This window comes from Abrus precatorius, unplaced genomic scaffold (assembly GCF_003935025.1).
Source record: "Abrus precatorius isolate BTA unplaced genomic scaffold, Abrus_2018 Scaffold3, whole genome shotgun sequence".
NCBI lineage: Eukaryota > Viridiplantae > Streptophyta > Magnoliopsida > Fabales > Fabaceae > Abrus > Abrus precatorius.
The window spans coordinates 32765374-32778583 of record NW_020874373.1 but is presented as its reverse complement, the minus strand read 5'-3'; the positions used below and the strand labels follow the sequence as shown (position 1 = coordinate 32778583).

Genomic DNA, 13210 nt, shown 5'->3' with positions numbered 1-13210 from the left:
GAAAGAAGACTGAAAAAAGATAGAACTTTGGAAGATTTACTTAGTTGATTATGTTGGCCTATTCTGCTGCAAGCGTTCACTGATGCTTGTTGAACTCAAAGAATTATTCGAAGAATTCGATGAACAAACTAATTAATTGATTCTTTACAAAATTAGGTTCAATCTGCTGAACCAAATATTTTTAAAATCAAACTAACATGAATTAATCGAACTAATCGGGCTATCTCTAAATTTTTTAAATCAAATATTTAATTTTTAATTACCTAAAATCAACTTAAAAAATTAATATTAATAAAATAAAAAAATATATTATAGCGTTACTTACTACAACTTGCGCGTGGTGCAGTGGAATTCAAGCTCCAATCCATAGTTTTAAGCCCAATTCCCACTCATACCGTTCTAAACTTGCATGTAGCCCAATATGAATTACCATCTCAGTAGCAAGCCAAGTTAAGGCCCAAGGCCCAGGATTTGACCAAAAACTGAAGGCCGAAAGAAATATAGGCCCATTGCGTAAGCAATCACCAATTACAAGGAGGCGTATTTTACGACCAAAAACAAAAAGGAGGTGAATGTTTGTGCACCAAAAAGATAAATAGAAGTGTATGTTAGATAAATCATATTTAGTGTTAGATTCTCTGAGGGGAGTGCTTCATGTCTTATCCCTTTTGACATTGTTGTATTTCTTTGGGCCTTGGTTTTGGAATTTTTGTAGGTTCTCAATGTTAATCTATGGAGAAAAAAATAATTTGTTTTTGATAATCTTGTGAAAGAATTAAAAAAAATTATTTTGTTATATAATCTTTATTAGAATCATATTTGAAATCATTTTTCTCAATTGAAATTCACAGGACAATTTTTTTTCTTCCAAACATATAGAAAAAATCACAAAATCCATGATAAAATGGTCCTAATATGTGTTTAGAAGGTATGTGAGAGTATGGACAGTTTGGTTAGAGTTTTAGTGTTGCATCTCAGATAGTGGTGATAGTTTATGAGACAGTGGTTCATGGTAACATTAACGGTGATGTGAATGGTGGTTGAATATTAATCGGGGGATGGGGTGTTTCTGCATAAAATAGTCTGACAATGCCTATTTATGTCTTAATTAAGTAAAATTCCACTCTTGTGACATCATAGGAGCATTGGGAAGGGGGAGGTAGCCATGATCACACTAGGTTAGTATGTGCCATGTTTGGTACAAGGGTTTCGGAGAGCCACCTCAAACCAAGACATATGGATGCTCAAGGAGAGTACATGAATGCATACTAAGATATCCACCATGGGATATAGTGGCCCCAAGTGGGTCACTCGTGTTAATATTTGAGCCCTCAGTTTGGACTTTACACGACCACCTAGGATCATATGTTGAGCCTGTCTGCAGTGGTTTTGTGCATTTAACTTCGGATCCTCTTCAGTCCTTGTTGTAGAGCTTTTTAGGATCCCGAGTTCTTTACATGTGGCTTATATTCCCATCCCTGCGTTGTCTTTATCAAACCTATGTATTCATCACTAATCACCTGAAAAATTGTAGCTGGGAATATTATGTTTTTCACATACTCATTGTGAAAGTAACTGTGGAACTGATTATTTGGAAGACTCTATTGTTGGAAGACTCTTCTGTTACTTCTTTTTAATAATTGTAGCATTTTAGTTTAGTGGGGTTTTGTCCCACCTGAATCCTGATTAAGCACACATTCACACACAATTAGAATTGTTAATTGGTTTATATGATCACTTTATTTTGTTTCCACTTTGTTTACTAAAAAGAAATAAATAACCCACATTTTGAGTTGCTAATTGATTTATTTGACTTTATGTTATTTCCAGATTGCAGCGCACTAGTCCAAGAAGAGTGTTATTGTTTCCAGCACCATAGCTCAATACGTCATGTCGTTATCTTTCTTTCTCTCTTTTTATTCAAAAGTATGAAGATAATGTTAATATTTTAATCCTAAGTCTTTCCTTGTAAATTAAATAAAATATTAAGTATTCTATTCGCACCTACCGACTACCTATTTTATGGATTTCGGAAGAATAATATCTTTCTAATGCAAAAGAAAAAAAAGTGAAAGATTTGGCATATTTATTTATTATTTCGAGGTTTATCGAGAGAATTTTCTTTGGTCCAAAAAGTTTGTAAGATAAGCAAAAGTTACTCATTTGGAATCTCGTAACACTGATTAAAGTGTTTACTGTTTCTCTGCATGATGACCTTCTGATTCTTTTAAGGAAGAAAGAAACTTCCAAAGTTCAGAAAAGGGTAAGAAAATATAAAGAGAAAAATCAGGAAAAAAAATAAAAGAGTAGAAAATGATGTTGTTTAGTTTGAGAAGATGGAGATAAATTAAAACAAAATGATGTCAAATATTTTATTAAAAATATCATTTATTTATAATTTAATATTAAATTAATTTTATTAATACATGCTTTTTTTTATTAAAAAAGTAAAATTTGAAGTATAAACATTTTTTGTTTGTACTAATAATACGATACATTATATTGCTAAATCATTTTACAGAATATATTATGTATTATTCATATATTAAATATTAGTATAGTGTATATTTTTTAAAAATTTATTAAAATTAATTTTGTTAAATAAATATTATAGATCCTAATATTTAATAAATTTTCCATAAATAATAGTTTGTTTTGTATGATGTCCGTGTGTATATAATATTATAAAATTTATGTTTCATATAATCTTCTCTGATGGCTTTGCTTTATTAGCATAGTTATTGCTTAACATTTTTTCTTCTCTTTTACTTTTTGTTCATTCCAAATTTGTGGAAAAATGTCTCGATATAGATGTTTACTTTCTTAAAAGGTTTCTTCGATTCTATATTCCGCGATTCCAAATGAGTGCTTATGGTAATTATTAATTAATCTAACTTTTATATTTTTACACTTTATTTTTTTACATCTATTTTTTATTTTTATATTTTTTATCGTATCATTAATTATATTTTTATTTTCTCTCTCTTCTTTCCTTTCACTTTAAAAAAAGTGAGTTTTTTTTAACATTATGTTAATGAAATATTCATTATTATGAGACAAAGTGCATTAAAAAACTTAAATTTATTCACCTTCCTGTGAATTTTTATTGTTGAAGATCCATTTTTCTAAAATTGAAATGTATAAAATAAAAATATATTTATTTAATTTAAAATTAATTAAATTTATGAATTACTTTTTGTTAGAATAATATAAAAAATAAATAATGTTAATTTCAAGTCTCATCACACTGTCCATTTTAATATAAATAAAAGGTTTTATATATTTCTATCCCTTTGAGTAGAGTTGTCAAATTAAATTAATTTAACCATCCAGATTCATCTATCAAAGGTTGTGTTTAACAGTGAATCAACTCAACCTAGCTCACTTTTATGGTGAGTTTATAACACTACTTAACTCACTAATTTATTGGTTTAGTTTATGGGTTCACCTACTAAATTAAGAAACTTTTTTAATAAAAATTAAAATTTTTAAAAATTATAAAATACTACTAAACAATTTTTAAATCATTAAACATTTTAACATTTATATTATTAGTGAATTTATTTTTAAACTTAATTTTTTTATTAATTATAAATCAAACTAAACGCCCTTGAGTTAATCCATTTTGTTGTGAGTTGAATCCCATTAGTTAATGAGTTGAGTGGTGTGTGTTAAAATAATATTTGAATGATATATGAATTAAATTTTTAAGAAATAGGTGGCCAGATACCTGTGGTGGTGGCCTGGGTTATCCCACAAATTAAAGTTCTATTTAACAATTAAATCTTTGAGTAATTAACTTTGGATATAGTGATGAGTGTTAATGAGTCAGATTTAGTGTTTAAAGCTCAAACGTAGATTGTAAAACAAAAATACTTAAATTTTGTTTATTTATTTAAACGAATCAAATTTAAAATTTGAACTTGATTTAATTATTAATTTTTTAACTTAAAATTAACATTGACTTGTTTATAATTTTTTTTAAATTTTAATTTTTTATTAATTTAATATTTAATGAATATTTTGATGCTAAAAAGTAAAGTAAAATAATAATAAAATGTAAGTTTATCTAAATATGACTTAATGTTAAAAAAAATTGTTATAAAAATAATATATTTTTTAAAGAAATTATGATCACTATTTAAAATACAACTCTTAAAAATTAAAATTAATAAATAATACACACACTTATAATAACAAAAATATAAATTTTAAATAAATATAATAAATAAAATTATATTTTATTTAAGGATACATATGCAAGCTGCTTAAGTATTATTAGTGTTAAATTTAAAAAGCTTAATATGGTTAATTTAAATAATTGAGTTTAATTTTAATTTTAATTAATTAATTAATTAAATTTAAAGATTTCATAATATGATAATTTTTAATACAACATGACAATTTTTTGATATACTCAATATGGCTGTAAGTTTTTTTATGAAATCTTTAATTTGAATAATATTCTAAAAATATTTATTCAGAAACAAAAGCAAGACCTAGTTTTTCATTTTTGATATGAATGAAAAGTATATGGTTGCTATCGTGTCCATGAGGGTATTTTGTATTATTTTTAAAAATTAAAAAATATTTATATTTTTTTAAAGATGAATATTAATAGACATAATATTAATAGGGATGATTATTTCATATATTCTTCTTTTAATCTTTAAATCATCACAGAAATTTCAGTAATGCCTCTATTAAGAGTTAAAATTAGCATAAACCAATCATCATCACAGATTCCACAACTGCTGTTGAACAAATGAAGGTCCATCTGTTACAAAATACTGCCACACCTTACTTTAGCTCTACATCATTGTTGCTTGCAAGCAAAAATCTGGGTTAACCCATAAACTCAATCAATCTAAAATGAACTTAAACAACTATGTTGTATGCATCTAGTTTAGGTCAAATAAATTTTTCGACATTCAATTGATTCAAAGGATAAGAAATTTCAAACTATACTAACTCAACCTTTTGTTTTTCATTTATTCCTATTTTTCTACTATTAATACTTTTTAATTTTAATTGATATTCTTTTTAATTAATTTTTTATCAACAAATAAATCCCGACTGAACCAACCTATATTTCATTAATTTTCAGTTTGGGTATTAGTTTACTTCATTTGATTTGTTTGGGTTATAGTTTTTTTTTTTTTCCTAAACTGAACTCATGTCTAAAGTTTAAAGAAGAGAAGGAAGAAACAATCACATGTTCAAAATAGAGAAGTAAAAGCATCTCTAATAAAATTTATAGAAGTTCTTTCCTTTTCATTCGTTAAAAAAAAATGTTTTTCTTTTATACAAGAGTTTCTTTAAAATTGGGTTTAATATGACATATTTTATTATTAAGAAGATAAATTTAAAAATAAAATAAAATTGAAGTTGTTCATGGTCGAGTAAAATTAATTAACTTTACAAATTCAACTTAATCTAAACTAAAATTAACGAGTTAGGTTGGATAATATTTATAACTTAGTAAACTTAACTCGATTACATTTTTAAAAAAATTAAATAATTTATAATATTTGTATTTTATTATTTTTATGTATGAACAGTACTAAAAATTAGGTTTTGATCTATGCTCTTAATATTGATGATTTTGAAAGCTGAAAGTAGCTTTTAACGATTTTTTTCTAGTGATCTCTAAAGATAATATTCTTACAAGAAACATTTCAATGTTTAAGTTAATGGAAATTTAATTAAAACAAAATAATTTTTTCTTTATATTGGTGTTGGTAGATTTGTCATTTAGTATATTTGACACTGTAACCATGACACACTTGATAAAACTATCACTTATTAGAAGTGTCAAAATGTGAATGTGCATGTACTACTATTAAATTATCTTGATTGAAATTGAAATAAACTTCAATTAGAATAAGAGTCTCTCCGAAGTGAACACACAATTGTGGAGGTATAAAGGGGTGTACAAATGTGCTCATTGATATGTTTAGTAGATTCATCTTTTGTAGTAGACTGCGGTGGAACGGGGACAATTTTGTTTATGACCATGGTCTTGTATTTAACTATAGATCAATGTGTGTTTTTAAATGTAGTTTTTGATAAATAATTTATTATTTAAGCATAAATCAAGACATTTTTTTACATAAATATTGATATATTAATCTAATTTAATTTAATAATTGTTTGATTTTATATTTTATAAAAATATTTTTATTTTTCATGTATGGATTCAATTACCAGACTCAAACTAATATATTCATAATCGAGTTTGGTTGATTTTGGTTTGGTTAAACCTAATTCAACTTGTTAACATTTCTATTTTTTTTTTACTGTTTGAAGTAACTATTTTTTTCTCCATATACTCAGCCTACTTAAGATTAGCAAATATAGTTATTTTGTTTTATGTAAAGGATGCTTTTGCCGACCAAATTATGCATACTTACACTCTAGAAGCTTGCATTTCGAAAGTAATAATGAAGAAGTGCGGAAGAAAGTGAATACAGCTTAGAAACTTTGGAAAAGATAGAAAAACAAAAAAGAAAAAGTTCGTTTGTCTCCTTCATTACATTTGGAAAAGCAAAAGCTTTCTCAAGCACTACCCAAAGACCAATTGTGAAGAGAGAGTAGTAAGAGATTATAGTTAAAGACATGACCTATATATATATATATATATATATATATATATATATATAACTATGCCTACCAAGCAATTACTAAAGACCACATGCATGAAAAGCATGGGCAGCACCATTTTATCCCTTCACCTTATTGTTTCATCAATTTTTCTTTTCACTTTCTTGCTGGAACCTGTCCATGGCACCAAAAAGGCATAGTCGTTTGTCCAATTACTTATTTTACAAAGTTTCAATATCTTGAAATTGTGATGATGATTTGCTGGTGATGTTGCCGACGTTCCCATTGTTTTACCAATTGTTGGTTTTGTTTACAGTGTTACATAATATATTTGGGAGCACATTCTCATGGTCCCAGCCCTACGTCTGTTGACCTTGAAGTTGCTACGTATTCACATTATGATTTACTAGGTTCTGTTTTGGGAAGGTATGAAATCATGGATTTATTTATTTATTATGTGTATTTTTTTATTCTTAGCCAAATATATAGTACTATCATATCATTGAAGAATGCTGACTGCTGTACTTACTATGTTTAACAAGTGTTACCTTTTTTATTTAGTGTCAACATAAATATCATGGCAACGTAAAAATCTTTACGGTCAATTCCATCATAGTAGATGTTATATTATCTAATACTGTACAAAAAGGTAGTGAATAAAAAAGTATATTTCATATTATTATTTTTAGGATAAGTACCTCTCATATCTTAAAAAATTATAAACATATTCAATATTTTCGTTATTTAAGAAACAATAACCCTTATTAGGAAAATTTTATCCAAGGATTATGAATTATTCTTTAAACTTGAACAGTTAAAACGATCATATTCTGTCAGAAGAATATGATGATGGATATAATTTTAGCTATAGACATACGCATTAATTATTCTGTCGCAGCCAGGAGAAAGCCAAAGCAGCAATTATTTACTCATACAACAGACACATCAATGGTTTTGCTGCACTTCTTGAAGAGGAAGAAGCAGCAGATATTGCAAGTAAGCATTCTTCCATTGACATCTTCCAATAGTGTTTAAACTGTTTTTTCGTCATTTGAATTATGTTTCAAACTTTGAAACGATGTTTCAAATGGAGCAGAAAACCCAGATGTAGTGTCTGTGTTCTTGAGCAAAGAACATAAACTACACACTACTCGGTCATGGGAATTTCTTGGACTACGCAGAAATGCTGGGAACACTGCTTGGCAAAAGGGAAGATACGGCGAAAATACAATAATCGGCACCATTGACACAGGTAAACTCTACAACTTACTGCACCTTTTCTGCGTTATTATTGTTAACCACTAAGCCACTGCAAGTTAATAGTTAAATGGCAACTATTTTAATATCTACATTTATATTTTATTTGTTTTATAAATGTATTTTAATTTTACCGGTTCAACCAGTGACCCACTATCTTCACCAAGTTATTAATTTAATTAATAACACTGACATGCACATAAGAGTATTTTTAAAAATATATTTCAGTATAATGTCTATTGAGTAATGACATATGGTAGCAGTAAATTAAAATTTCGATACTCAATTTATCACTTAATTCTGTTAGCTATATAATATAGTTATTTACTTATAGAGAATTGATGTTTTTACTTGTTTAATTTGTTACAGATTAAACTTTAATATTTTTTAAAATTAAATGCAAATGTAATAAATTTTATTGCCATCAAAGCTTAGTTAAGCCTGTTACAAAAGAAATTTATGAATAAATAATACAATTTTTCTTAAATCTTGATTTCACCCTGAAACAGGTGTTTGGCCTGAATCCAAGAGCTTCAGTGATACAGGATTCGGCCCCATTCCATCAAAATGGGGTGGGGGTAAGGTCTGTGAAATTAACAAACTGCGTGGTTCCAAGAGAAATCCTTGCAACAGGTTACTTGTTCTCTTTTAAGTTTTAACACTTCCTTTGAAGCTTTTCCATTATATATTAAATAGTTTACTTTTATATTTGAATAAATACCACAGGCTTTTTAATACTCTGTGACCTCTTTGTATTGGTTTCTAATTTTAAATTTTGAAAATTTTTAAAATTAAAACCACCCGAAATAACCCTAAGTTGTTATTTATTTATTAATCGGCCCATATGAAGATAAGAAGAACACTTTAATTATGTTAATACAAAATATTTCACAAAAAAGTTGTACGCATAGTGCTCTAATTTATTACATGCTAAATTACACGTTAAAATTATAATTTTATTCATGTAATTTTCTACTTATAATTTTTTTATTTATCTTTTTATCTATTAGATATATTAAGTTTAAACTTAATTTTTTAGTGCTATCACATTATCGATCACTTTTTTCCCACTAGACACCCACATAAAATGCTAACCTATAATTTTCCTTCGGGAATATGTACTTTCGATCTTTCCATTAAGATTCCTCCATCTGTCTAATAATTCCAAAGCTCCATAAACAGGAAATTAATTGGAGCTAGATTCTTCAGCAAAGCTTATGAAGCATATTATGGCAAGCTTCACCAATCGCAATACACAGCCCGTGACTTTGTAGGCCATGGTACTCATACTCTATCAACAGCTGGTGGAAATTTTGTGGCAGGTGCAAGTGTATTTGGTAATGGTAATGGCACAGCAAAGGGTGGATCCCCAAGAGCTAGAGTTGCAGCCTACAAGGTGTGCTGGTCTCCAACCGATGCAGCTAGTTGTTTTGGTGCTGATGTGTTAGCTGCTATTGATCAAGCCATTAGTGATGGTGTTGATGTTATTAATCTTTCTGCTGGTGGTCAATACCTTGTCACTCCTGAAGGAATATTCACTGATGAGGTTTCTATTGGTGCATTCCATGCAATTGCCAAAAATATATTATTAGTAGCCTCTGCAGGGAATGATGGACCAACTCGTGGAAGTGTTGTTAATGTGGCTCCCTGGGTATTCACAATTGCTGCTAGCACTTTAGACAGGGATTTCAGCGGTACTATAACTGTTGGTAACAATCAAATCATGGTATTATCCTTATTCTTCTTTTCCTTTTTTAATATGTTAGTTTAATTTTTCAGAGTTTTTAAAATCGGTGGTGATACCTTTATGTGATATTATTTTGATATAAAGAAGACAGAGATAAAAATAAATGAAAGAGAAAGTAAAAATATGATATTTGATGTAATAGGGAGGCAAATGCTAAAGGATACGAAGTTTATTCACACAAAAATCGCAATAAAACTGCATGCCACTGTCCACATAATAGAGAGAGAGATAAAATAAAATAAGAAATAATTTATTTAAAAAGAGAAGTTAGGAAAAGCTAGGGACTACAAACAGGCCTAATGCAATTTGTATGATACCAGGGGGCCAGTCTTTTTGTAAACTTGCCACCTAATCAAGCCTTTTCTCTTATCCTTGCCATCGATGCTAAGCTTGCTAATGCGACAAATCGAGATGCGTAAGCACAAATCTCAAAAGCTTTTCTTCATAATACCACTATTACCTTGCTTAAATAATGTTTGTTTCTCATCACATTCTTATGTGTATAATTGTATGTATGTTCTTGCAGTCAACTATGTAGGGCTGGAACACTTGATCCTAGAAAAGTAAATGGGAAAATAGTGGCATGTACCCGAGAAGGAAAAATAAAATCAGTTGCTGAGGGTCAGGAAGCACTATCTTCTGGCGCAAAGGGAATGGTTTTGGGCAATCAAAAGCAAAATGGGAACACACTTCTTGCTGAACCTCATGTTTTGTCCACTATAAATTATATGCCTAAGGCTAGATCACCTACGAAGCCTCCAGCTAGTCGTGATTATGCTATAACTTCAACACCTAGTGATTTTGACATAACAGCCACGTAATTATATATCATTCATCTACCTTTTAAAAATTATCACATTTTAAAATGACATGTTGCAAATGAAGGTTTCCATTTATACACACATTATGTTTACATTGCAGGGATCCTATAGACACAGGTGCTTCAATAAGAATGTCCCCAGCAAAGACATTGCTCGGAAGAAGGCCAGCTCCAGTTATGGCTTCATTTTCATCTAGAGGACCCAATAGGATTCAGCCATCAATACTCAAGGTGCACGCACACTAGTATTGAATTTTTTTTATTATCTGAACTTTTGAAAATACTTATAAAATAATAAAATAAATAGATAAAATACATAATTTTTTTATGAGTTGAAACAATTGTAGCACCTCTCAAGTTTTAAAGAACTTAATTACAAGAGTTTTTTTTTTAAAAAAATAAAGAAATATAAATTGATTTAATTTTTATTTTCTTTAGATACTTGATAAGTTAACGAGACTTTTTATAATGTATATGTATACTCTTTATAATGTATTCAAAGTTCAATGCGACTTGTTTTTGTGATTTAGCCTGATGTAACTGCGCCCGGTGTGAACATACTTGCTGCGTATTCACTCGTTGCAAGTGCATCCAACTTGCTATCAGACACTCGTAAAGGGTTTCCATTCAATGTATTGCAAGGAACTTCCATGTCAAGCCCTCATGTCGCTGGCATTGCTGGACTTCTCAGAACACTTCATCCTAATTGGAGTCCAGCTGCTATTAAATCAGCAATCATGACCACAGGTGCATTAATTTATATAGATGAAATTTATAAAATTTCCGATGATTTAAAAAATAATTGATCTCTTTTCGCATTAATTTATTTTTAGGTATAATATATCTTATAAAATAAAAGTAATTAAATGTTTGGTTAATATACATGTATTATATATCGATTAAATTAAGCAGGACCAACATAACATGATTCTATTAAAAAAGTTATTTTTTTATAAAATAGTATTATATTACAAAATTTGATGCCTAATATAGTTAATTCAGTGTGAAGATGTTTCTATGATATAATACATGCATGTCTTTTAATTTTATTTATTTATTACTGAAATTACTAAATTCTAACTTGTTTAACTATATATATCATTCCAGCAACCAAACTTGACAACACAAACAAGCCAATAAGGGATGCGTTTGATAAAAAGCTTGCAACTCCGTTTGCTTACGGTTCAGGACATGTTCGACCTGACCTTGCAATAGACCCTGGACTTGTTTATGATCTAACCCTTACAGATTACTTGAACTTCTTATGTGCTTCTGGATACGATCAACAACTCATTTCTGCACTCAATTTCAACAGAACATTCATCTGTTCTGGATCTCACAGGGTAACGGACTTGAACTACCCTTCAATCACCCTGCCAAATCTTGGGTTAAAACCCGTAAACATTACTCGTACGGTGACAAATGTTGGGCCTCCAAGTACATACAATGCAAAAGCTCAATTGCCGGCTCATAACATTGCTGTTGTACCAAATTCCTTGACTTTTAAGAAAGTAGGTGAAAAAAAGACATTCCAAGTAATTGTGCAAGCAAAGAGTGCAATTAAGCGTGGAGAATATCAATTCGGAGATTTGCAATGGACAAACGGAAAGCACGTAGTGAGGAGTCCTATTACCGTTAAGCGCAAATGAAAATTACCCTTGTGTTTATTAGGATATCGTATTATTGTCGATGCATATTTAAATGTGAGTTTGACTGTAGGATATCTTATGATATATATGATGATTGTGTTCGGTTTTTTCTTTCTTTTTCGTTGTTTGAGTATCGTAGTAATGTATGTTTAGTAATAAGGAAGATGTGGGAGGGAAAATCTGTATCTTGTGTAATCTCTCACTTCAAATGTGGGTGCAATGGACAATATGCTTGTGGCGTAATCTTTGTGTAATGTATGTTTTTATTCTAGTGCAATTTTAGAAATTTCTTGGTGAAAAATGCCAAGAATTTGACTGTATTCTCGTATTCTAAATCATTCTAGGAAGAAAATCTCTACCAATGAATTCTTAAATTAAAACGTATTTTATAAATTTAAGTTTTTATTCTTAAATATGAATTTATTGTACTCTCTCTCTCTCTCTCTCTCTCATCATTATTTAACACTTTTTTATATTTTAAACTAATAGTTAATTTTATATTTCATTTTATGTTTAAATTTTCTTTAATTCTCTCGAACTTTAGCTTTGATTTTTTTATATTTAATTTTCAGTCTTAAATCTCAACTACCGTAATCGAGGTATAACGACTGTATCCCCGTTTTATAACCCTAATAATAACATTCAATCATGTTTATCATCTCAAGCTTCTCACTATGCAAGAAATCTTTAAAAAGTTTAAGCAGTGGATAGATTGAATCATACAAATTATCTTTTGAAAAATGTTAATAACATGTTAAAAAAAATACTTTAAAGAATATAACCTTACCCTATCTTACTTTTATCCATGTACGAAAGTTACTGTACCTTTTGAAAGGTGATTATTCACAAAACTTAATTGGTGTCATCGAAGATAATCAAGTTAATTAAAGGCATATCGAAAATCTAAACTTGATACATTTAGTTAATTATTATTCATTATTTAGCATAATCATGGATGCATTTATATGTTTTACTTTTAAGTGTTTACTTAGTTAACAAATGAATTTAATATTCTGGAGTTAAACTCATTACAAGTGATGTCAACTATCAAATATACCTATATATATAATGTTGTATGCAGGTCAGAAAAAGAAAAGGTAAAAAAAAGATGAGAAATTCGATTTAAAAAATATA

The 13210-nt window shown here is 28.7% G+C and overlaps 1 protein-coding gene across 1 annotated transcript; it reads left to right on the top strand.

The window, feature by feature from the left end:
* Positions 1 to 6699: 6699 nt before the first annotated feature.
* On the top strand, positions 6700 to 12244 carry LOC113861775 (subtilisin-like protease Glyma18g48580). The gene is made up of 11 exons (XM_027494803.1): positions 6700 to 6797; positions 6920 to 7029; positions 7502 to 7599; positions 7700 to 7855; positions 8370 to 8493; positions 9043 to 9586; positions 9928 to 10022; positions 10134 to 10424; positions 10529 to 10658; positions 10958 to 11174; positions 11535 to 12244. Exons 1-11 carry the CDS (start codon positions 6708 to 6710, stop codon positions 12074 to 12076), a joined length of 2397 nt encoding a protein of 798 aa, XP_027350604.1. The 5' UTR covers positions 6700 to 6707; the 3' UTR covers positions 12077 to 12244.
* The last annotated feature ends 966 nt before the right edge of the window (positions 12245 to 13210 follow it).